The 24,417-nt window shown below is 50.4% G+C and overlaps 1 protein-coding gene across 1 annotated transcript in view; it reads left to right on the top strand.

Moving 5' to 3' along the window:
• The window catches only part of LOC142907360 (myelin protein zero-like protein 1), a 36,872-nt gene extending 28,487 nt beyond the window's left edge, over positions 1-8,385 (top strand). The window contains exons 7-8 of the mRNA XM_076056794.1: positions 1,014-1,097; positions 4,877-8,385. Of these exons, the coding sequence (XP_075912909.1) occupies positions 1,014-1,090 (77 nt within the window). The 3' untranslated portion in view covers positions 1,091-1,097; positions 4,877-8,385. The remainder of the gene's footprint in view (positions 1-1,013; positions 1,098-4,876) is intronic.
• Positions 8,386-24,417: the final 16,032 nt, after the last annotated feature.

The raw sequence follows: 24,417 nt of genomic DNA, 5'->3' as shown, positions 1-24,417 counted from the left end.
CTAACAGTTTGGCTACATACCTTTTGGATACCATGGGTTCCATGGGATTTACTCAGTTTATTCAGGGCCCAACCCATGATCACGGCCACATGATAGACCTAGCATTCACCCTAGGGGGTCTCAGTTGGGGCCTTTCCATTTTCATCCACACTATGGACTAATCGCAGGGTAATTTATGATCTGGATTTCATGACGCCTTATCGGCCCATATTTGCTCTTATGTATTGTGACAGTGGGACCATCAATGAAAGTGTTGATAAGTACAATTTAGTGCTCCGATCTGTATGATCTTGCTTCTCGCCGCCATCTTCATGCTCAAGTTACCACAAGCACCCCTTGGTATTCCGGAGACCTCAGGGCCCTGAGGTTCAAAAACTGCAGCTGCTGCAGAATGCGACTGCCCTCATGCTTAGACGTGTTAACTATGCCGAGCACATAAAACCAATCATCCATGATCTGCACTGGCTACCAGTCAGCTAAGTTAGCTGTAATGACTTACAAAGCTCAAAACGGCCTTGGTCCTCAGTACCTTCAGTCCCGTTTGCCCCCCCAGACATCAGGTAGATATGCCTTGAGTTCCTCAGGCCAGGCCCTTCTAGCTCAACCTAGAATTTTTCACTCTACACTGGGCGGTAGTGGTGCCTTCTCGAGTGTGGCGCCTAAGATCTGGAACTCTCTTCCACCGGCCTTCAGATTGGCTCCGAGCACCGAACGATTCTGGAAACTGCAAGACTCACTTTTTCTTTTTAGCTTTTCCTTGAGTGTGTCCCTTCATTTTGATATATTTTTTCTAGGTCTCGATTTTATAGGTAGGACTACCTTTGTTAAATTCATACTGTAAAGTATTGTGATGCCCTCTTTAGTGGGGGCGAGTTTTTACTCAAAAGAATATTCGAATTAATTAATCACCGCCACCACCATCATCATCACTACTTTCATAGGTGCTGCTTGATAACAGTCCTTGCCTCTACAGTCCGTTAAAGGCTACTATGCGGGGGATCTTTGCCTTTCAGGGTCACATCACGCCCACTGGCTGCTGCTGCTGCTGTTGCTGCCGATTCCATTGGCTAGAGGAACAGCCTATGGCTAGACAACAAGTAAGGACCCCCTGTGTGTCTCTATGTGTCTCTTTACGTGTCCGTGTGTGTGTCCTTCTGTGTGTGTGTGTGGAGGATGGTAATGCTGTGGTGAATGTGAGCAACACCATGCAGGGGAGGCCAATTCCATAATCGGCTATTCCCCTCATGGTGCTTGTAGCCACCACAGCGGCCAAATGGGGCCTCTAGATGAGTGTGAGGGGCTGATAACCCCACCACCTTCAATTCATTACCACAAAACCACGTGATAAATATTTAGCTAAGCCGGAGGCCCCGGGAGAACAGACGTCTATGACGTCTCCTGGCTAAACAACATTTTGCAGAGCCAGGAGACTGAATCCTTACCCTTGGGATTCCTCCAGAAACGCAAAAAGCTACTGCGGCTGGCCACATGGATTGTTCGAATGTTCACTGTTGAAGGAGAGGCTGCCACTCCTCTGTTGGAAACTGGACCAGTACTGCCTGGATATATGTGGTATTCAGGAGGTCTGGTGGACTGGCCCTGGCTCATGCCACCATGAGGGGTGGACAATCCTCTACTCCGGGAAGGAGACTGCCAAACAACAGGGTGTGGCCCTTCTTTTGAACAAAATAATTATGGGGGCGTAGGAGCATGGCGGTGAGATGTGGGAAGCTGTTAGCCCCAGGCTACTGTGGGCTCACCTTTCCATCAACCAGAGGTGAGGAATGGTTGTGGTGGGTACTTTTGCCCCCACCAAATACGAGCATCAGTAGAGGTATGCAGGCAAAGCTGATGACTTATATGACCTCCTGTCACAGGTGCTAGCTAAAGTGGCCCTTCGGGATAGAGTCATCCTGTTGGTTGACTTTAATTCCCGAGTGAGTCATGATGCTGGCCTCTGGGCTGGAGTGATTGGAAGGCATGGGGCCAGATCAGCTCAACAACAACAGTAGGAGGCTGCTAGGCTTTTGTGCAGTCCATGGGCTTGTAATTACCAACACGCTGTTCCAGCATCGGCGCATCCATAGAACATCATGGATGCACACTGGGTCCAAGCAAGAACATCTGCTAGACTATATAGTGACAAAACAGCAGATGCGGGCCAATGTCCTTAACACCAGCGCCTACCGTGGAGCTGATCTGCCCACTGACCATCGGCTTGTCATCTGTAAGATGCGCTTGCCATTCTTCCACTTTGGTGGTAGGTGTACATCTGGAACCCCATTCAAAACCACAGTAGCTTGATCTCAGCTAGCTGATGAAATTTGCAAGCAAGAATTTAATAATCGCTTGCAGTTGGGGTTGGCATGGTCCCCCTCCTCCTGATGCTAAGGGAAAATGGGTAAGGTTTAGGACTGTGACTCATAAAGCTACAATGGCTTCTTTGGGTACACGGTCTAAGCCTTCCAAAGATTTTCGATGAAGGAGGTGGTGTTTCAGCTGGCTGAGCAAAGCGACAGGCATAACTCACATCCCGCGTCGGAGAAAGAGGTTTCCCGCAGCTTTCGCTCGTAGGTTTGGAGAGCCATGAGACGCTGCAAGGATGGGTGGTCGCGAGTTGCTGAGGAAATGGAGCCTGTCTCAGCAGTCCGCGATCACAAATCACTATTGAACTCCATTTAAAAAGTAACTTTCAGCACGACACCTATCACCATCATTAGGGGAAATACATCTTTGCGGATTTGCTGACCATTTCTGTGAGGTCTTGGGGGAGGGGAAATCCCTCAGCCTGGAAAACATCACGGGGCAAAATGGGGGTGAAGGAGAGGCTTGCTGAGCCCCAAGGTAGTTTCAGGAAAGGGTGGTCTTGCACAGAAGCCAAATTTTCTGTCCGTCTGCTACAGCAGAGGTGTAGGAAATTCCAACAGGACCTACATCTCTGCTTTATTGACCTGGTCAAGGCCTATGATACCATCAGTAGGCCTGGGCTCTGGGTTGTTCTTCGTGCTTCCGGGGTCCCTGACTGTGCTCACAATCATTAAGGACGTTCATGATGGTGGGCAGGCCCAGGTAAAACTACGTGGCTGGGAGTCAGAGCCATTCCCTGTACACCTTGGGGTGCGACAAGGCTGTCCTCTAGCTCCCACATTATTTAAAATATTTTTTGACCACATAATTCGTGAAGCCTTCGATGGCTGTACAGGAGGAATTTCCATCCTGTACAGATACAATGGGAGGATCATCAACGTTATGTATGCTGATGACTTGGCGATTGCTGCTCACTCAGAGGAGCAGTTGGAGGTGCTGCTGCTGAACCCGGAGTGTGCCATGAAAAGGTGGGGCCTTACCATCAGCCCCACCAAAACTAAACACCTGCCTGGGTATGTTGTGCCATCAAACACTCCACACCCTCAGTTCCTCATTGGTGATGGGGCAATTATGGAGAGATTGGAGAGTTTTCCATACCTGGGAAGTGTGCTCATGACCAGCTCCGGTTTGAAAGCAGAGGTCTCACCTCAAATCAGTCGAGCGGCATTATCTTTCCATTGGCTGCATACCACACTGTTAGAAGCTACCTGGTCTGTCGCTCTGCACAAAGCTTCGGGTCTTCTCGGCCACGGTCTTGCCCTCCCTTCTCTGTGCTTGTGAAACGTGGACCCGCCCTATTGAAACATCTTCGCTGGTTAGAAACATTTAGGCTAGCCTAACTACGATCCATCCTGGGTTTAACCATGCTGGATTGTGTGGGGAGCTCACATATTCTTTAAAGATCGGTGAGCTCCGGCAAGCAAGGCTGTATTGGCTGGGTCATGTTACACGCATGCCTAAATATATTTTGTTTGGCCGGATAGAGGGGGCTAAATGGGCGTGGCACGGGCTAGAGAAGATATGGGTTTGATGTGGCACAAGAGGATGTGGACCTGAGTGGACTTGCTGATGACTGATACCAGCCGTGTCAAGATTGGCCTCTGTGGAGGAGGCTCGTGAAGGACGCTACTGGGTAGTTGGAGGCAGTCGTCCTCCAACAACAATGGAGGGCCGGGGAGCGATGCTCACAACAACGAGCGGAGCGCCGGGTGGCTAAAACACAGCAGGTTGGCACAGTAGGGGGCACAGGTGGTGTATCGGCCAGTCATTTCAGTCATCTCAGTCAAGCAACTCATAGCACAGAGAGACACAGAGATATATAGAGATCTATAGAAATACACCGAGACATATAGAGATACGTAGAGACCTATAGAGATACATAGAGATACACAGAGACAGTTAGAGACCCACAGATGCATAGATACCCATTGATACCCATAGAGACGCATGGAGATGCATAGAGACCCACAGAGCCCCACAGAGACCTACAAAGACTCACAAAGATCTGTAGAGACCCGCAGAGACAGAGACACCTATAGAGACCCACAGAAATAAAAGAGACCCATAGAGATACACAGAGATGCATAGAGATGCATAGAGACGCATAGAGACCCACAGAGACTCATAAAGATCCATAGAGACCCATAGAGACCCACAGAGACCCATAGAGACCAATAGAGACCCATAGAGATGCATAGAGACACATAGAGACCCACAGAGACCCACAGAGACACCGAACCCCATAGAGACCCACAGAAACACAGAGACCCGTAGAGATACATAAAAAACCCGTTGGTTTTCACACCTGATGATGACCGTTTGTGTTATGGTCGAAACGTCGTGAGAATTTTTATTGTTTTATATATATTTTATTATTTTATTGTTTCCCTTCAACGTGACTTTACCTAAAGAGCTAAGAATATTAATTACTGCAGTCACGAAAGCTTTAAATAATAATTTAAACAGAATGATGTTGACATAAACGCTTTCACAACATTCTCATTCACAGGCAGCCGGGGCTACAAAGAAGGCTCCGGTGATCTTCGTTACCCTGCTTTGACACGAGAGCACAAGTATATTTATCGTGTGTGTAAAGTGTAATCATGTTTTACGTATGTGTTGTACATAGAGTGTAGTGTATAGTGGTGTGTATGTTGTATGTATGTTAAACTTCGTTGGCACCGAATGTAGCCAACCGCGCTGATCGGAGGTGCGCGGAAGGAAAACAAAACTTTAACAACACCAACAATTAACAGCAGTTCTGAAGCAATGAATATGATGATGACGACGATTTAAAAAGTGTAGATGAGACCAACTTTATCCCCAAGACGTACTGCAAGTCCCTCTGCTGGACATCTGTGAAAAAGAGCTTTACAGCTCATTGAATTCCTCCGACAAGCCGATTCCGAATAGTCCCTCAATACAATTCCACGTTAACATTTTCAGCTCAAACTATGTTTGTTTATTGTAGCACGTGTACGGCCCCACCGAGCTGCTGTGTCGTCGCTCTTCTTCAGAAGCGACCCTGCCCATCACAAATGATCTCCGCTCAACCAAGCAGCTGATATCGTCATCCCGTGAACATATTGATAGGAGCAGCCAAATACTCTAAACGCGTGGGAACGCAGACTCCAGATATACAGTAGCGGCAGCAGCCATCGCCAAGGTCAGGATCAGGATCGGACCCACGACCTCCTGTACACCCGGCGAGCTAGTGAACTTCTCGCCACCGTCGTGATGATGAAAGAGAGACAGAGAGACGCAGACTCCAGATATACAGCAGCAGCAGCCATCGTCATGGTCAGGATCGGACCCACGACCTCGTCTATACCCTGGAAAACCGATTGGCCGACGGACTAACACACTGTGTCAACCTATACGGTTTACCCCGTATTCTTGTGCAGGGGAAATTGGGTTTTTAGGTCCATACGGCGTACAGCCGTTTCAACACGGGCAAAAAAAATCGAAATGTCTATTTGTGTGTCTCTCCCTTGTGATGGGACTTTGCAGGATGAACGTTGAGATTTATAAGGGGCACGGGGTGACCAATAAGCTCTAAAGTGGTCTGTAACAATCGCAGTCGGGACGTAGCCAACACGGGTGGTAGTTTCGAACCAAGACTCGATTATTGCGGCTCGCTACTATCTGACTCCGCATGGCGTAGTCAGATAATGTTTGGCGTCTGGTTGCAGGGCGAATCCATGATAAAAAGTGGTGCTCATTGCACACGCAAAGTGCTCGCCACAACAACGCCTCGTCAAGGAGCATAAACGGTCACCACGCCAACTCTCGTGGTCATCGTCTCGCGGCGCTTTCGGAAGCACTTCTGCGGCTGCCCGGAACGCCTCCCCTTTCCGATAGTAGGAAGGCACAGGGGGCTATGCTGCACTTTTAAATTCAACGTCGAGATTGACAAAACCCTTTCTTTAGAACTGCTGCTTGTTGTTGTTCAGTTTGTTGTCCTCTTCCCACACCCACCTACGATTAGCAGCACGGATGGTTATGCACGCGGTGCCAAAGAAGTTAACATACATACATATAACATACAACATACATAATGCAGTTAAAACCTTAGATTGCGAGTAACTTGGTCTGCGAGTGTTTTGCAAGACGAGCACATTTTTTTAAAATAAATATTAATTTGATAAAGCAAGCGAGGGTCTTGCAATACGAGTAGTACGTATACGCTTTGCCGAGCGTCACGTGATCACAACTGTGCTTTGATATACGAGTGCTTTGGATTACAAACACGTTTCCGGAACGAATTATGCTCGCAATTCAAGATTTTACTGTACAACACACACACACATGTACAACATACATACAAACGCTGCTGGATCACAAGAAGAGTAGCGGTAACAATGACGGTCTGGATAACCAATAAATAAGCCAATGCACGTCTGATTATACCACAACGTAAAGTAAAATTATATTTAATCAATGCACCCGTGTCTGACACATCCCATCAGCCGAATGAACGAGATGTCATCTCCCTCGCCTGGAGTGCAGATGCTCGTGGGTTCGATCCCGACCCTAGCGGTGCCCGCTGCTGTATATTTGGCGTCTGCGCCTCTCTCTCCCCGTGGTGGTCACTGCGTGGATTTTTCTCTGGGTCCTCCGGTTTTTCCCTCCACGTTTAGAATCAACGTCTCTATGTGTTCACGCCTAGGCCGTAATTATAATATATATTGGGGGGGGGGGACACATCCCCCCCCCCCAATATTAAAATATCAAAATGCCCCCCCCCCAATATATTGCTATAAAAAAACAATTGCTATGCTATGTAAATAAATAAATAAACAATTTGCTAAACCTTGGCCACAATATCTGGACTTGTCTTCATATAACAATGCATAGATTTATGTTTATATGATTGTGGTTATGGTTGCACTTGATTAATCCCTAATCTCTGCCATTACATGCAATGAAACAAGAAATGGTAAAAAAAATTTAAAACAGAGCAATGTAATACAATACACTATTAAACGTTGTACAAAATTTATAAAAAGTCCATCCCATGTGTGAGTGATTTTTTTTATATTTTCGGCAGGAAATTAGTTTTCAAATTTAGATATTGGACCCCCAGACACCCTGGAAGATTTGGTCCCTCCCAATGTTGACTCCATGGCTTACGGCCTTGGTTCACGCGATGATGATAAGCCACTTCGTTGAGCTAACTAAACTAATACTAAACAATTTTTTTTATTTAACCAGCTCAGGTTCCCACTGATGTATGTAGCTCTTTTTCAGAAGTGAGCCTGGCCATCACAAATTATAGCAGCTGAACGAAGTGACTGATATCATCGTCGGCGCGTGGAAATTTCCGCAGCAGACGTTCTCTCGACGCGTGGTGACGTTGATTCTAAATGTGGAGGGGAAAAAACCGGAGGACCTGGGAAAAAAACCTCGCAGTCACCACCACGGGGAGAGAGAGACGCAGACTCCAAATATACAACAGGCATCAGAGTCTGGATCGAACGCACGACCTCTTGCATTCCAGGCGAGGGAGTTAACATCTAGACACCGCGGCAACCCACTCGCTGTAACGTGGATTTCCACCGCTTTCTAAGCAATGCGTTGCCAATTCAAAGTGGAGCCATTTCGCTGAACTCCTAATGCGTTGACACCGTAAAACCATACCAAAGAAAAGCTACGTGATAAAACCTCTCCCAATCTCCCATGCTATGTGATTTGAGTTATTTTAATGTACTTATTCATGTTTGTGTTGTGATGTGTTTGGGCCGTGTCTGCGTACGACCCAATTCCACTCGGCTACAGTGAGAACCGGGCACACCACCTGGGAGTAATTTAGTCCCGAGATGAGATGTTTGCGCTGACCGTCGCTGAAGGTCGAATAGGGGATAAGCCTTATCTGTAAGGCTCAGTGCAATATCGATCTTTTCTTCTACTTATGGTACATTTCACAGTGCGATGATTTCCACAACGTGCCTGGCCTATTCGTTGTCCGTGCTTGTGTTGCTTGACGATTGACAAAATAAAAATTTGCCTCGGAGTCTTTTTCGGAGTTGGGGGTTCACTCAACTGAGACTATTTGTTTATGTCACCAGGTGTAAGGCCCACTGAGCTAGCGTGCAGCTCTCTTTCAGAAGCAACCCGGCCATCATGAATGATAGCTCAACGAAGTGGCCTATCGTCATCACGTAGAAATTTATAGTGACAGGCAAATTCCTGCTAACGCGTGATTTTGATTCTAAATGTGGAGGTAAAACCGGAGGACCTGGAGACATCCACGCAGTGACCATCGCGGGGAGAGCGAGACGCGCAAACTCGAAATATACAGCAGCAGCAGGCGTCATCAGGGTCGGGATCGAACCCACGACCTCCTGTATACCAGGCGAGGGAGGTAACATCGAGTGCGGGGATATAATTCTGAATTTGTGTATAGAGAAGTGATTGCTTCAACCTTGAACGGAAATGAAAGCAGAGAATGAAACGAGTGGAGCGGACGGACGTGCGCGTGTTCATAATCCAAGGTGCCTGGGTCAGATCGCGTAAATGAACCCACCACCATCACTCGACAGCCAATAAGTGCGGTTTGTCGCGTGGAACAAAAGGTGCCAACTAGTGACTTCAGCAGCAGCAGCAGCACCACCGGTTGTGAGTTGGGGAGAAGACCCACTAGTTGACGTTTACGAATCGAGTTAATGACCTGCATCATCGCTGGTTGATTACAAACAGAACAATGCTGGCAGATCTCCTGACGATGCTGTCGTAATTTCCAGCGTAATGATAATTGTAAGTAGTAATGGTTATTTTACGTCGCGTCATTCATAGCATGTCGCAGCGTTGTACTTTAATTATTGTTAAAGGACCAAAGGGGCCGTCCATAAATGACGTCACGCACCTAGGGAGGGGTCAGACATTTGTGACGATGTGTGACGAGGTGGGTGGGTGGGGGGGGTTGAGAAATGTGACGTCACATCAAAATGCGTAACTTTAAATAAATAGATAAGTAATATTTTTTATACTTTTTTTAAAAACACGTTTTAATTAAATGTACCGTACGGGTAATGGCAGAACTCCACGACTCCAGGAAGTGGCCCCGAAGCTTGCCATAATGCAGTGGTTCTTAACCTGGGTTCGATCGAACCCCAGGGGTTCGGTGAGTCGATCTCAGGGGTTCGGCAGAGCCCCCGCCACGGAGGTCCGGACACACTTGAATTATTGTGTAAATTTGTGATGACACACACGGCCCGCTTGGCCATCACTGGCTGCAGATGATCATGCTACACTGCTTGGCCAATCAGCGCTGCGGGGAATTTAGTGCGTACTCAGTAGTCAACGTGTGACTGTTGTTGTCGTACGTCGTGTGATTTCTTTAATATTTTATCCATACTAACTATGTCGGGCAAAAGAAGAAAGTGGTCGGACGAATATGTACAACATGGATTCTCATGTATCACGGAACGTGATGGGAGTGAGCGTCCTATCTGCATGATTTGCAACGCCAAGTTGAGCAACTCTAGTCTTGCACCGGCAAAACTAAAGGAACACTTCTTGAAGCTGCATGGAGACGGGGAATACAAGAACACAACACTTGCTGAATTCAGGGTGAAGAGAGCCAGATTCGATGAAAGGGCCACTCTGCCTGCTCTTGGATTTGTACCTGTTAACAAACCGATCCTGACAGCATCGTACGAAGTTGCTTACCTGATCGCAAAGCAGGGCAAGCCACACACCATTGGTGAAACACTTGTGAAACCAGCTGCATTAAAGATGGCGAATCTGATACTCGGAACAGCGGCCGAAGGTAAATTATCCCAAATTCCCCTTTCAAATGACACCGTCAGTGACAGAATAGAAGACATGAGTAAAGACATCTTGGCTCAAGTAGTCGCGGATCTGATTTCAAGCCCGGCAAAATTCAGCCTTCAACTCGACGAAACCACAGACGTTTCTGATCTAAGCCAGCTTGATGTTTTTGTACGCTATGTGAAAGACAACATGATAAAAGAAGAGTTTTTATTTTGTAAGCCTCTTACAACAACAACGAAGGCAGCCGATGTGAAGAAGCTTGTGGATGACTTCTTCATAGACAACAATCTTTCATGGGATATGGTTTCTGCAGTTTGTACGGACGGAGCTCCAGTCATGCTGGGAAGAAAGTCTGGTTTTGGTGCGCTAGTAAAGGCCGATGCACCACACATCATTGTGACGCATTGTATTCTGCACAGGCATGCGTTGGCAACAAAAACCTTACCTCCAAAAATGGCAGAAGTATTAAAAACTGTGGTGGAATGTGTGAACTATGTGCGAAAAAGTGCTCTGAGGCACCGCATCTTCAGTGAGCTGTGTAAAGAAATGGGCTCTGAATTTGAGGTACTTCTGCTCCATTCTAATATTCGGTGGTTATCCCGGGGACAGGTGCTGAATCGTGTTTTTGCCATGCGTGTGGAATTAGCCCTGTTTTTGCAAGAGCACCAACACTGCCATGCAGATTGCTTCAAAAATCCTGAGTTCATTCTCATTTTAGCGTACATGGCTGATATATTCGCAGCTCTCAATCATCTCAATCAGTAGATGCAGGGTGGTGGAGTCAATATCATGGAAGCGGAAGAACACCTGAAGGCTTTTCAAAAAAAGCTACCGTTATGGAAACGACGAACAGAGAACAATAACTTCGCAAACTTCCCGCTTCTGGACGACTGTGCAAGTAAGATCGAAGATGTGTCTGGAATCGGAGATATTTCTGTATCCACGGAACTGAAGCAAACAATTGCCACGCACTTAGATGAGCTTGCAAAGTCTCTCGACGGATATTTCCCTACAAGAGTGTCATATCCAGCATGGGTGAGACAGCCGTTCACGTTTGCTGTTGAAACAGCAGATGTCAATGATGAATTCCTCGACGAAATCATTGAAATTCAGCAGAGCCAGGTTCAACAGCAACTCTTCAGAACAACAACGCTCTCAACGTTTTGGTGTCGACAAATGAACAAGTATCCAGTTATTGCTAAGAAAGCCCTGGATTTTTTTATACCATTTGTTACAACATATCTTTGTGAGCAATCCTTTTCGAGGATGCTGGACATAAAAACGAAGAAAAGGAACAGACTTTGCTGTGAAAATGACATGAGAGTGGCACTTGCCAAGGTGAAGCCACGCATATCTGAACTGATCTCTCAAAGGCAACAGCAGAAGTCACATTGATTTCCAGGTATGTAATTTGTTGTGAGTTTATGCATTGTGTTGGTTTTATTCTTTGAACAAGGTAATGTTCATGCACGGCTCATTTTGTGTACCAGTAAAAAACATATCTACGTCTTGAATTTGAAAAAAATCACATTTTATTTTTCACTAAAGAGGGGTTTGGTGAATGCGCATATGAAACTGGTGGGGTTCGGTACCTCCAACAAGGTTAAGAACCACTGCCATAATGTAAGGGGGCCGTGGTGATTTACAGCCAACGTGAGTTGAGCGTGGACAATTAGACCCTAGCCGAAACATAACATGTAAAATATTGTTGAGAAATAGATATTGTTTTTATTTTTAATGATAGAACATAGTATTGTCATCAGTATGACATAAGTATACCAAGTGTGCAGTCGATACCACATTGGGAAGTGGGTTAAAATTGTGTTACAAGATTTGAGGATACAACAGACAGCGATTTAAATAAAAGCGTGTAATGTAACAACACGTTCTACTTAATTAAAGACTTTTTAATAAATGCTTTCTCCTACAACATCAGAGTGCAGCGCCACATTAAACACGCACTACATTGACAATAGTTTAAAAAGATTTGAAGCATGTTTTTTTTGGGGGGGGGAGGCAGAGCTTTGTGACGTCATATTTGAGGGGGGTCTGACTTTTTGCGACGAGGGGGGGAGGGGTCAAAAATCGTCCAAAATCGCGTGACGTCATTTATAGACGGCCCCAAATCCCGTATACAGCCATTAACAAGAAAATTAAAAACCCCGACTACCAAGCAAAATAAAAAAATGAATAACCAAATGAAGAAATGTCGCCAAAACGAAAGCAGCGTAAACAACAAGAACAGCAGGGCGAGTGACCACAGCGGACAAGTGAGTCTGTGAGGTCTCCTCTGCATCCCAGACCACAGTCACCAACTTCCCAATCAAGCCGGGAAATCTTCACAGCAGAGGCAGCAGTGGTGGAGTTGCCAAAAACGTTGCCGGAAAGAAGAAAAAAAATTACGACCTGTTTTTCAGCTTATGCCTGGATAAATAAAATAAAGAGCATCTCAGAATTGAATAATAACATGATGGAGGTGATTTGTTGGATGTGGAGCGGGGTTGCGAGTATTTGTGGTGCCACAACAGCGAAGCCGCTCCGTCGAAACCGGGGCCGTCGCTGTGCTGCTGCGACCGAGAAGCCACCCGGCTCCCGTCACAGCACTTCCCCCGCCACCCCCCCCCACCTAAACACACACACTCAAGTAGGGCCTCATGGGGAGGGAGGGGGGCACCTGCCCTGAGTTTTTACCCGAGAGGCCCCCTCGTGGGGGTGCTCCACGGTTTCTCAGGGTCAGGGAATTGGCAGGCTCCCCCCCCCCCCCCCCAGGCAAAATAAAATTAAATGACCACGGCGAACTCACTGAGAACCGCAGTGAGGAGATGCCCAGGACACACACGGAGCAGCAGACAGGTGGGGAGCGGGGCAGCGCGGGTTAAACGTCTCTACCCATGGTGCACCGCGGGCTAGCATCTCTACCCATGGTGCACCGCGGGTTAGCGTCTCTACCCGTGATGCACCGCGGATTGACGTCTCTACCCATGATGCACCACGGATTGACGTCTCTACCCATGGTGCACTGCGGATTGACGTCTCTACCCATGGTGCACTGCGGATTGACGTCTCTACCCATGGTGCACCGCGGATTGACGTCTCTACCCGTGATGCACCACGGATTGACGTCTCTACCCGTGATGCACCGCGGATTGACGTCTCTACCCATGGTGCACCGCGGATTGACGTCTCTACCCGTGATGCACCGCGGATTGACGTCTCTACCCATGGTGCACCGCGGATTGACGTCTCTACCCGTGATGCACTGCGGATTGACGTCTCTACCCGTGATGCACCGCGGATTGACGTCTCTACCCGTGATGCACCGCGGATTGACGTCTCTACCCGTGATGCACCGCGGGTTAGCATCTCTACCCGTGATGCACCGCGGGTTAGCGTCTCTACCCGTGATGCACCGCAGGTTAGCATCTCTACCCGTGATGCACCGCGGGTTAGCGTCTCTACCCATGATGCACCACGGATTGACGTCTCTACCCGTGGTAAACCGCGGATTGACGTCTCTACCCGTGATGCACCACGGATTGACATCTCTACCCGTGATGCACCGCGGGTTAGCGTCTCTACCCATGGTGCACCACGGATTGACGTCTCTACCCATGATGCACCACGGATTGACGTCTCTACCCGTGATGCACCACGGATTAACGTCTCTACCCGTGATGCACCGCGGATTGGCGGCGATGATGCGGCACCGGCTCACTTATTGAGTCGGTGCACTTGGTTAAACAATGGGGGGGGCGGAGCGTCAGAGAGGGGAGGTGATCGGATTGGATAAGAGGCCAATGGGACGGCGGCGCGGGGGCTTTGAAGCGAGCATAAAAAGGGACGCTTTGGGGAAGCAAGGGGCCGTTTTCGCTGAGGATCAACAGGAGGGAGGGATCGAGGAACCGTCACCTCACTGTTACTTGCACGTCCGTGAGACGGGGCAGAGAACAGCCAGATTCCGTTTACAGCATCATCTCTCCGCGACCTCTATCACTGCAAGGTCGGACCGTAAGTACAAGGAAGAGCGGTAAGACAAAAGGGGCGAATTCTGAGAGAAAATAGAGAACGGACAGGCCAATTAAGTATCAGGCAGTAGAGAGATAGGTTAGACCTGTCCTGCTGGTCCGCACTGACACAGTTTAGTTTGTTTATTTGCGGATAATAAATGGTCAGGAGAGTATAAACCGTGTCGAGTGGTCTCTGTGAGTGCGAAGGGGAGTGCGTGGTGTGGCGAGCCTGCGCGCTGTGGTTTCTGTGTTTGCGCACGAGTATGTAATTTCCCCCACGTGTGCGCACTTGCCGCGCACGTTAACCCATGAGCCTGTGTAGCTCGCCGTGATTGTGAAGTGGTTAGTGCAGCTAGTTAAATCGTGCCCCGAGGAGCAGCAGCGAAGGGGGGAGAGCAGGAGGACGGGGGGTCACGGGAGAACGGGGAGACGGGGGGCAGTCTCCCTAACAATTTGGTGTCAGACGTGGTACAAACCCCCACAGCTCCACGGGAGAGAAACGCAGTACTCCACACGAAAATAAGATATGTGTTTGCAGGCACAGGGACCCCTTCGTGGAAAGCGTTTGCACGCAACATCATAGGGGCTAAAGAGCTTAATGGTTGGACGGACGCGCAGGCGTTACTACAACTCACTATTAATCTAGACGGGCGGGCAGCTGATTTTGTGGAGGCACTACCGGCAAGCACCCAAACCCAGTTGGAAGAGTTGATGCACCATCTCGACCTGCGTTTTAGCACGCGTAATGTGAGACAGGCCAAGACGGCCTTAGAGGCGCGCCGCCGCCAACCCGGCGAGGATTTTCGCGATTACGCTGGAGACGTGCGATCGCTAACACGATCGCCTGCCCAGAGTTCGCAACGGAGGTGATTGACAAAGCTGGCCGCCGACAAAATCCTTCGATGTTTAGCCCACACCGCGTGGTGGCAGCCTAAAGTGGGCGATACGAGCCTCCCCTTTAATACCCTCGTCGAGCGCGCACTCGAGTGCGAGGAGCTGGCCAGTGAGCGCACGCAGCTTCGAGGGCTGGGACGAGAGCGGGCCATCGCGAGCCTGGGCCCAGAGGAGGAGGAAGAGGAGGGACTCACCCGCACGGTAAGGGGTCGAGCAAGAGAGTCTCCGGGGCCCCGCGAGACAACCCCGAGCTGGGTAGCGGGGATACAGACGGGTATAAAAGATATACGGGATGAAGCGAACAAAAATGTGAAGACCATTCAATCCGAAATGGGTGAGCTACGCTCCAGAGTGGGGGGGCTGGCCAGACGGGTGTCCCAGTTAGAGTCCGACCTTGGACAGCTGCGTACGGGAAGAAGGGATGGGCAGGGGACCTCCTATGGGACCGCCCCCCGGGCATGCTACCTGTGCGACCATCGAGGGCATCTCGTGAGAGACTGCCCTCAGATCGCCCGTGCTAGAAACGCGCCAGGGTTAAAACGCCAACGCCCCCTAGAGAGTGGACCATCTAGGGGTGCAATCGACGTGGTCCCGACACAAAACGACGATAGTAATAATGGTGAGAGAGTGACCCCCACACAGATTCCGACCACAACACCCAAGGACGCGGTGAGGACGGGCGACTGGCTACGGGAGCTGGTGGCGGGAATCACGGGGGCCACGTCGCTGGTAGAAGGACAGGTGAACGGGCAGCGCTCCCGGATTCTACTGGACACGGGGGCGGTGGCCTCACTCGTGAGCGCCGCGCACTGCAGCGTGCTCGGGGTGGACGTGGGCCGCCTGCAGGCCCCGCATCGCCCGCTGCACACGGCGAGCGGAGCCGGGATGGGGCTGCTGGGAAGGATCTCCCTCGAGGTCCGCCTCGGACACCAGACGTGCACCCAGGAATTCTACGTCTCGAGTGTGTTGTGCCACGAGTGTATTGCAAGGTACGGACCTCCTGGAGAAACTAGGACTCAACGTGCAGCCCCGCCAGCGATGCGCCACGGTGGAAAGCAGCGGGGAACGGATTCCGTTCCTGGGACAAGAGCCGGATCGCCCAAGCTTCACACCCGTGGCCGCTACCCTGGTGTCGGCCGTCACCATCGGCCCGCTCGCCGAGATGCTGGTGCCTGTGGCGACACCCTCCGCTGACCCCGCGCACCGACCATCGGGCGAGGTAATGCTGACTCCTCACCCAGAGTTGGCAGCGCGGTACGGAGTCGTAGGGTCAGCCACGCTGGTCAACGCAGACGGGGGCCGACTGTTCACGCGGGTGTTTAACCCCCACAGTACCCCGGCGTTGCTACGACAACGCACCCCGGTAGCCACCATACACCCCCTGCACGCGCGCCACTCCAACGACTCGGTGTTTGCCCTCTGAACTGAGGACCCTGGTCGCCCCAAGGACAAAGCAGGACCTGACCTGGCGAGTCGGCCCGACTCCCCGAGCCGAGGTCGTCCCCTTGCGCGACGCGTTACATGTACCTTGGGCAGATTTACCTAAGGGGGAGGCCGATCAGCTGCGCGGGTTATTGCGGGGGTACGCCGACGTGTTCAGTGAGCACGATTCAGATGTGGGCCGGACAGACCTCGTTAAGCACCAAATTGACACCGGTGCAGCCCAGGCCCATCAAACTCCCCGCATACTGAGTGGGCACGCCTGAACGGGCCCAGATCAAAGAAGCAGTCGCGGATATGCTCCGTGATAACATATTCCAGCCCTCAGCGAGCCCCTGGTCTGCCCCAGTTGTACTAGTGACGAAAAAGGATGGATCAACCCGGTTTTGCGTCGATTTTCGAAAGTTAAATGCAGTTACCCTCGGCGACGCCTTCCCCATACCCCGCATCGATGACACCTTTGACAGCCTCGCAGGGGCGCGGTATGTTTCCACCCTCGATCTAGCGTCCGGGTACTGGCAGGTGGAGATGGCGGAGGAGTACCGGCCAAAGACCGCATTTACCACCCCGATGGGGCTGTTTGAGTTTCGGGTGCTGCCGTTCAGACTCACTAAAGCGCCCGCGACGTTGTGGGGTGAGCCCTTTTAAAGCCTGCCGGTGACAGGAAGGGATGCATTCTGGCAAATATTTCTGAGGTGGAAAAGGGAAATTGTAACCACCTTAGATATATGTGCCTCAAAGGATAATGAATGGTTGAACTGAACACCAAGGTTTCTGACCTCCCATGTGGGGCTGTAATCGTGACCATCAATCAACAAAGGAGGCAAACCAAATTTAGAAAGATGCAGAGGGGAGCCGATGAACATGGCTTCGGTTTTGTCGGAATTGAGTAGCCAAATATGTTGGCGCAACCATGAATTCACCACTGTTCGTAATGCAGACAGTGCAGAAGAAGCTGATGCATTGTCTGGTCTAACCAGATATAAATGTCAGTGCCATCTGCATAGCAATGGTAGGAAAAGCCAAAATGTCAGAGCAGAATACCCAATGGTCCCATGTGGATTATAAAAAGTGATGGGCCAAGCACAGATCCCTGTGGAACACCACAGAGAATCGGTCTAATTGGTTACTTGAAGCCATCCTTTGTGACGTCGTGCTTACGATTCGTTAAGTAAGAGTGGAACCACAGCAAAGCTATGCCTAGGATCCCCATTGAAACTGCCGGACGGTCAAGGAGAACCCCGTGATCAATAGAGTCAAATGCCGCACTCAGATCGAGCAGAATGAGACTGACAAAGCTTTCATCTGCTGACAAAAGTAAATCATTGACCACCCTTACCATAGGAATCTCGGTGATATGCGCAGGTCTGATCCAGTATCATTGGGCAATTTTCCAGAATGGTACTGGATGTAATTACCAGCGAAACGTCGTACTCAAAATTGTAAATGATGTTGATTCACTCTTCAACACACCGGTGGGCTAAAGTAGTGAACCATTTGTCTTTTGTAAGCGTGACACATTTTTTACTGTTTGGCCATGTCGGGTGGTGGAGGATTACGACACATTTATAAATAATGCGATCTAACACAAAAACTTTATTATGAATAATATTGGTCGCGAAAGACTACGTGTTAAATATCAGAGATTTGTTCATGAAGCCATCCAGATATACAAACACAGACAAAACTTTAATCGAGAAGATGGATTCAGATTGAGCAATCATTTGGAAGGACGTGATAAACTACGTCAAATTTTAACTGCTGTGAATTTCACTCACCCACCCGTGCCATTTGAGTTTTTTGGTTTTCGGTTATAACTCAAGCTAATTGACATGCTAATTTATCCAGCCCCATCCGTCCCTGCACGCCACAAATCCTCCCCCCTCTCCCCCGTGAACTCCTGCAGCCATGACTCTACAAAAATCCTTCACCCCCTCCCATGCCTATATAAAGCTACAACAGCAGATAATTTTCTCACCTGATGACGGACGCTTGTGTTGCGACCGAAACGTTGTGTTTCTATTATCTTGTTCTAAATACCTGACTTTACCGAAAGAACCAGAGATTATAAAACATATCCGATGTGGTGACCTGATTTGTGAGGGAACTGATGATTATGCACTGACCAGCTGCATGATGACCCGTAGGGTGATCGCATGAGAATATCTGGGGAACGACAGCGTCAGGACAACTGTGCATCGCGAGATCGAGCACAACACACGCAAACAAAGCATGCTATGATAATAATGTAAGCATTGGCCTTGAAACGAATTGGCCTACAACAGAGCTACAGCTTTTTATGGCCTTGTGAGCAGGTGGGTGAGTGTGTGGATGAGTGGGTGAGCAAAACAACCCACAACCTCCTCGCGGTGCCGGACGGGCAACTCTGTCGTGGACAGTGCTGTGGGGAGAGGGCCAATTCCGATTTGCCCCTCCCCTCATGGCGTCTGTGGCCACCACAGTGGATAAACGGGGGATCTGGAGGCGTGCGAGGGGCTGGTAACCCCTCCACCTTCACAAAATTACCATGAAACCACGACTTAAATATATAACTAATAAGCTTGTGCCGGAGGCCTCGGGGGGACAGGCGTCTATGACGTCTCCTGGCCAAACCCCAATTGGCGGAGCCAGGAGAATGAATCTCTACCCTCGGGGCTCCTCCAGAAACAACGAAAAGCCACTTCGTGTGGCCACGTGGAATGTTCGAACGCTCACTGCGGAGGAGAGGCTGCCACTCCTCTGTAGGGAGCTGGACCGGTACCGCCTGGATCTCTGTGGCATTCAGGAGGTCCGGTGGACCGGTTCTGGCTCCTACCACCATGAGGGGTGGAGAGTCCTCTACTCGGGGCAGCAGACTGCCAAACAACAGGGTGTGGCTCTTCTTTTGGTGAGGTGTGGGAAGCTGTGAGCCCCAGGCTACTTTGGGCTCGCCTTCCCATCAACCGGAGGCGAGGAGTGGTGGTCGTGGTTACTTATGCCCCCACTGAAGACGAACATCCGTGGAGGGATGCAGGCAAAGCCGATGAGTCAGATGCCTTATATGACCTCCTGTCACAGGTGCTGGCTAAAGTGGCCCCTCGGGATAGAGTCATCTTGTTGGGTGACTTCAATGCCCGAGTTGGTCATGATGCTGGCACCTGGTCTGGAGTGATTGGAGGGCATGGGCCAGATGAGCTCAATAACAACGGTAGGAGGCTGCTAGATTTTTGTGCAGCCAATGGGCTTGTAATTACCAATAAGCTGTTCCGGCATCGGCGCATCCACACAACATCATGGATGCATTTCGGGTTCAAGCAAGAACATCTGCTGGACTACATAGTGACGGACCAGCAGATGCGAGCCCATGTCCTTGACACCAGGACCTACCGTGGAGCTGATCACCCCTCTGAACATCGACTAGTCATCTGTAAGATGCGCCTGCCATTCTTCCACTCTGGTGGTGGGTGTACACCCAGGACCCCATTCCAACCTAAAGTGGCCTGGTCTCAGTTATCTGATGAAAGTTGCAAGCGAGAATTTCATCATTGCGTGCGGCTGGGGTTGGCATCGTCCCCCACTCCTCCTGATGTTGAGGGTAAATGGGCGAGGTTTAGGACTGTGACTCATGCAGCTGCAATGGCTGCTTTGGGTACGCGGTCCAGACCTCCCCAGAGACCCTGGCTGACAGAGGAGGTGTTCAGGATGGATGAGAAAAAGCGACAGGCCCACTGTCATCGGCTACAGAATCCCACGTCAGAGAATGAGGCTTACCGCAGCCTTCGCTCGGAGGTTTGGAGAGCCGTGCGGTGCTGCAAGGATGGGTGGGGGTCGCGGGTTGCTGAGGAGATGGAGTCTGCCTCAGTGGCCCGCGATCACAAATCTCTATTTAACTCCATCAAAAAAGTAACCTGCAGCGCCACACCTATTACCATGATTAGGGGAAAAAACGGTGATCCAATCTCCGACCCCCAGGAACAGGTTTGCAGATTTGCTGAGCATTTCTGTGAGGTCCTGGGGGAGGGGAAATCCCCCAGCCAGGAAAACATCGTGGCACAAAGTGGGGATGACCCTGCTGAGGCTGCAGTGCCTCAAAAATTGGAAGAAGTCACCCCCTGTGAGTGACTGGCTGAGATACCATCTGTTGAGGAAATACTGAGGGCGATCCGGAGTTTGAGACCAGGAAAGGCACCGGGTAGAGATGATCTCCCAACCGAAATGCTGAGGGAGGGTGGCGTTTGTGCACAGACTGCCCTATATGACATCATAACAGTCTGGACCACTGGACCGGTTCTGCAGGATTGGAAGGATGCCCTTGGTGGTCCCCCTCTTTAAGAAGGGGAACCGCACAGACTGTAACAACTACAAAGGCATCTCACTCCTCAGTGTGCCGAGAAAGGTCCTGGCAAGGATTATTCAACATCGCCTTGCCAGGCACCCTAAGGAGAGGCTTGCAGAGCCCCAATGCAGTTTCAGGAAAGGGCGATCCTGCACAGATGCCATATTTTCTGTCTGTCTGCTACAGCAGAGGTGTAGGGAATTCCAACAAGACCTACATCTCTTCTTTATTGACCTGTCAAGGCCTATGATACCATCAGTAGGCTTGGGCTCTGGGTTGTTCTTCGTGATTTTGGAGTCCCTGACCCTCTGCTCACGATCATGAAGGACCTTCATGATGGTGAGCGGGCCCGGGTGTGTCGCTCCACACTAAGCTTTAGGTCTTCTCGGCCACGGTCATTCCCTCCATCTTCACCGGTTAGAAACATTTAGGCTAGCCTGCCTTCGATCCATCCTGGGTTTAACCAGGCTGGATTGTGTGAGGAGCTCACAAATCTTTGAAAGATCTGGGCAAGGTCCCATCAGTGAGCTCCTCCGACAGGCAAGGCTGCGTTGGCTGGGTCATGTAGTCCGCATGCCCAGCCACCGCATTCCAAAACAGCTTTTATTCGGCCGGATCGAGGGGGCTAAATGGGCGCAGCACGGGCTAGAGAAGAGATGGAGTGATGTGGTACAGGAGGATGTGGAGCTGAGTGGACTAGCCGATGACTGGTACCAGCGGTGTCAAGATCGGCCTCTGTGGAGGAGGCTCGTGAAGGACGCTACTGGGCAGTTGGAGGCAGTCGCCCTCCAACAACAACGGAGGGCGGAGGAGCGACGCTCACAACGAGCGGAGCGCCGGGTGGCTAAAGCACAGCAGGTTGGCACAGTAGGGGGCACAGGTGGTGCATCAGCCAGTCATCTTAGTCAGTCGACCCGTGGCACCTGGGTCTGCCCCATGACCTCCTGTCAGCGGGCGTTCGACACTTCACGTGACCTCAAGGTGCACATGGCTTGCATCAAGCGTTGTGGTGACGTCACCGCCACTTAGTGGCGAATGGCGGTTGTTGTTGAGCAGGTGGGTGAGTGTGTGGATGAGTGGGTGAGCAGATGGGTGAGTGTGTGGATGAGTGGGTGAGCAGGTGGGTGAGTGTGTGGATGAGTGAGCAGGTGGGTGAGTGAGTGGTTGGGTGAGTGAGTGGTTGTGTGGGTGAGTGGGTGAGTAGGTGGGGGAGTGAATGGTTGAATGGTTGTCTGGATGAGTGGGTGAGTGAGCGGGTCAGTGAGTGTGTGGATGAGTAGGTGAGCAGATGGGTGAGTGTGTGGATGAGTGGGTGAGCAGGTGGGTGAGTGTGTGGATGAGTGAGTGAGCAGGTGGGTGAGAGTGTGTGGATGAATGGGTGAGCAGGTGGGTGAGTGTGTGGATGAGTGGGTGAGCAGGTGGGTGAGAGTGTGGATGAGTGGGTGAGTGAGCGGGTGAGTGTGTGGATGAGTGGGTGAGCAGGTGGGTGAGTGTGTGGATGAGTGGGTGAGCAGATGGTTGAGTGTGTGGATGAGTGAGTGAGCAGGTGGGTGAGTGTGTGGATGAGTGGGTGAGCAGGTGAATGAGTGTGTGGGTGAGTGTGTGGATGAGTGGCTGAGCAGATGGGTGTGTGGATGAGTGGGTGAGCAGGTGGGTGAGTATGTGGATGAGTGGGTGAGCAGGTGGGTGAGTGGGTGAATGGTTGTGTGGATGAGTGGGTGAGTGAGTGTGTGGATGAGTGGGTGAGCAGGTGGGTGAGTGTGTGGATGAGTGTGTGAGCAGGAGGGTGAGTGTGTGGATGAATGGGTGAGCAGGTGGGTGAATGGTTGTGTGGATGAGTGGGTGAGTGAGTGAATGAGTCGGTGAGTGGTTGAGTGATTGGTTGAGTGCATGAGTGAGCGGGTGCGTGATTTTCTGAACCGGTCCTGGGCCTCCTCTAGGTCGACTCAGCCTTAAATAAGTGTAGTAAACATCGTCACTGGGGAAACAAAGGCGATCGGGCATGGTGCTGGCCACCCACTCCCCTCGTGCACCGTGTCGGCCTTAATAGGCGCTACTCGCTCACAGTACTTGCTCCAGCGGTTTAAGGCTACACGGGGGATCTTTGATGGGGGTTGGCTGATGGTTGGTAAAAGTTGTTTTTATTGTGTAACCGGTAATTGCGTGGGGGGGAAAAAAAAGGTCAATAGGAAAGAGCTCTCGCCTTTGTGCGTCACACGCAAAACAAATAAAGCCATCGCCGGTTCCCGCAGAACTCATTCGACTTACTGCTGCATTGTCATCGTCGAAATTAAATTTGAGCAAAAATAATATTTTTTAAAAAAATAACTTTTTAAAAAATACGCTTTAGCTAGATGTACCGTACTGGTAATGGCAAAACTCCACGACTCCAGGAAGTGGCCCCGAAGCTTGCCACAACGTAAGCGACCCTGGGTAATTACAGCCAACGTGAGTTGAGCGTGGAGAATTAGACCCAATCCGAAATATAACACATAAAAAATAATGTTTTTAAATATTTTTTTTATTTTAATGATAGAATATAGTATTGTCATCAGTATGACATAAGTATACCAAGTTTGCAGTTGATACCACATTGGGAAGTGGGTTAACATTGAGTTACAAGATTCGAGGATACAACAAAAACAACAACAAAAACAACAACAGAGTGCGTTGAATAAAAGCGTGTAATAATAATAAGTGACAAGTGCCAGACAATAGCGGTCTGCCTCTCCCTCGTCCTCATCCCGCACAGCTGCTGACGTGGATGCAGAGAAACATCCAGGCACGGACTGGCCAACGGGGTGAATGTCCACTTAAATATTTGATGTGCCTCTAATGTGTACGCGTCATTGCTTATTCACGCTCTCTCTCAGCTTGCCATCAAGTTCCCAGAGATATTCGGCAGCACCCAAAGGTTCTTCCTCCACCGCCGGCGGCTGCATCTGCGCTTTTGGAGCCAGCCCCAAATGGGTCCCAAGTGAGACGCGGCACGGCAACACCGCAATTCCAGCAACCACGACTGTGCAACGCGTAGCGGAGGTAGTCGTCGTAGCAGGAGGCTATCGCGACAAATGTTATTCGCAACAGAGGTTTCTGTGCGCGTTCGATCACGTGAATATTAGATGCGTCGTTAAAACCCGCCACCTCCCGCCACAGCCCAATTAGTAAGGGGGTTTGTGCCACGTGAACAGTGCCAATTCGTTAACGGGTCCAAACGTTGGGAGGTCTGCTGAGTGTTGGCCGTCCCAGCATGGAGCGTTTTGACTCCGTAGCCCGAATTTCGAGACCCCCCCCGGTGCGTCCACGAATGCCCTGGGGCCCAATTTGTTTTCGTCAAGGTCCCAATCCGTTGCCGCGAGCGAGGCCCGGCCGACGAAGTGACCGACCCGGGACACGCGACGTGCCTCTGGGATATCTTCGCGGAAGGGTGACCCACTGGAGTGGGTGGATGTCTTCACCTACTCCGGGCAGCCTTTATCAGTAAGGACAGCAGGGATGGAGATGGAGGGGGGGCATGCAGTTGCACCCGAGTCAAGAGCTGCATGGCTCACAGGGTTATTTATATAAGTGCAGTGGTCGACTTCACACGGACGACTTCTTCTTTTCTCCTGAGCCACT

Source organism: Petromyzon marinus, chromosome 78 (genome assembly GCF_048934315.1).
Source record: "Petromyzon marinus isolate PM22_M1 ecotype Great Lakes invasive population chromosome 78, UKy_Petmar_22M1.pri1.0, whole genome shotgun sequence".
Classification (NCBI taxonomy): Eukaryota; Metazoa; Chordata; class Hyperoartia; order Petromyzontiformes; family Petromyzontidae; genus Petromyzon; species Petromyzon marinus.
The sequence above is the reverse complement of the archived record's forward strand: the minus strand, read 5'-3'. Positions and strand labels throughout refer to the sequence as shown.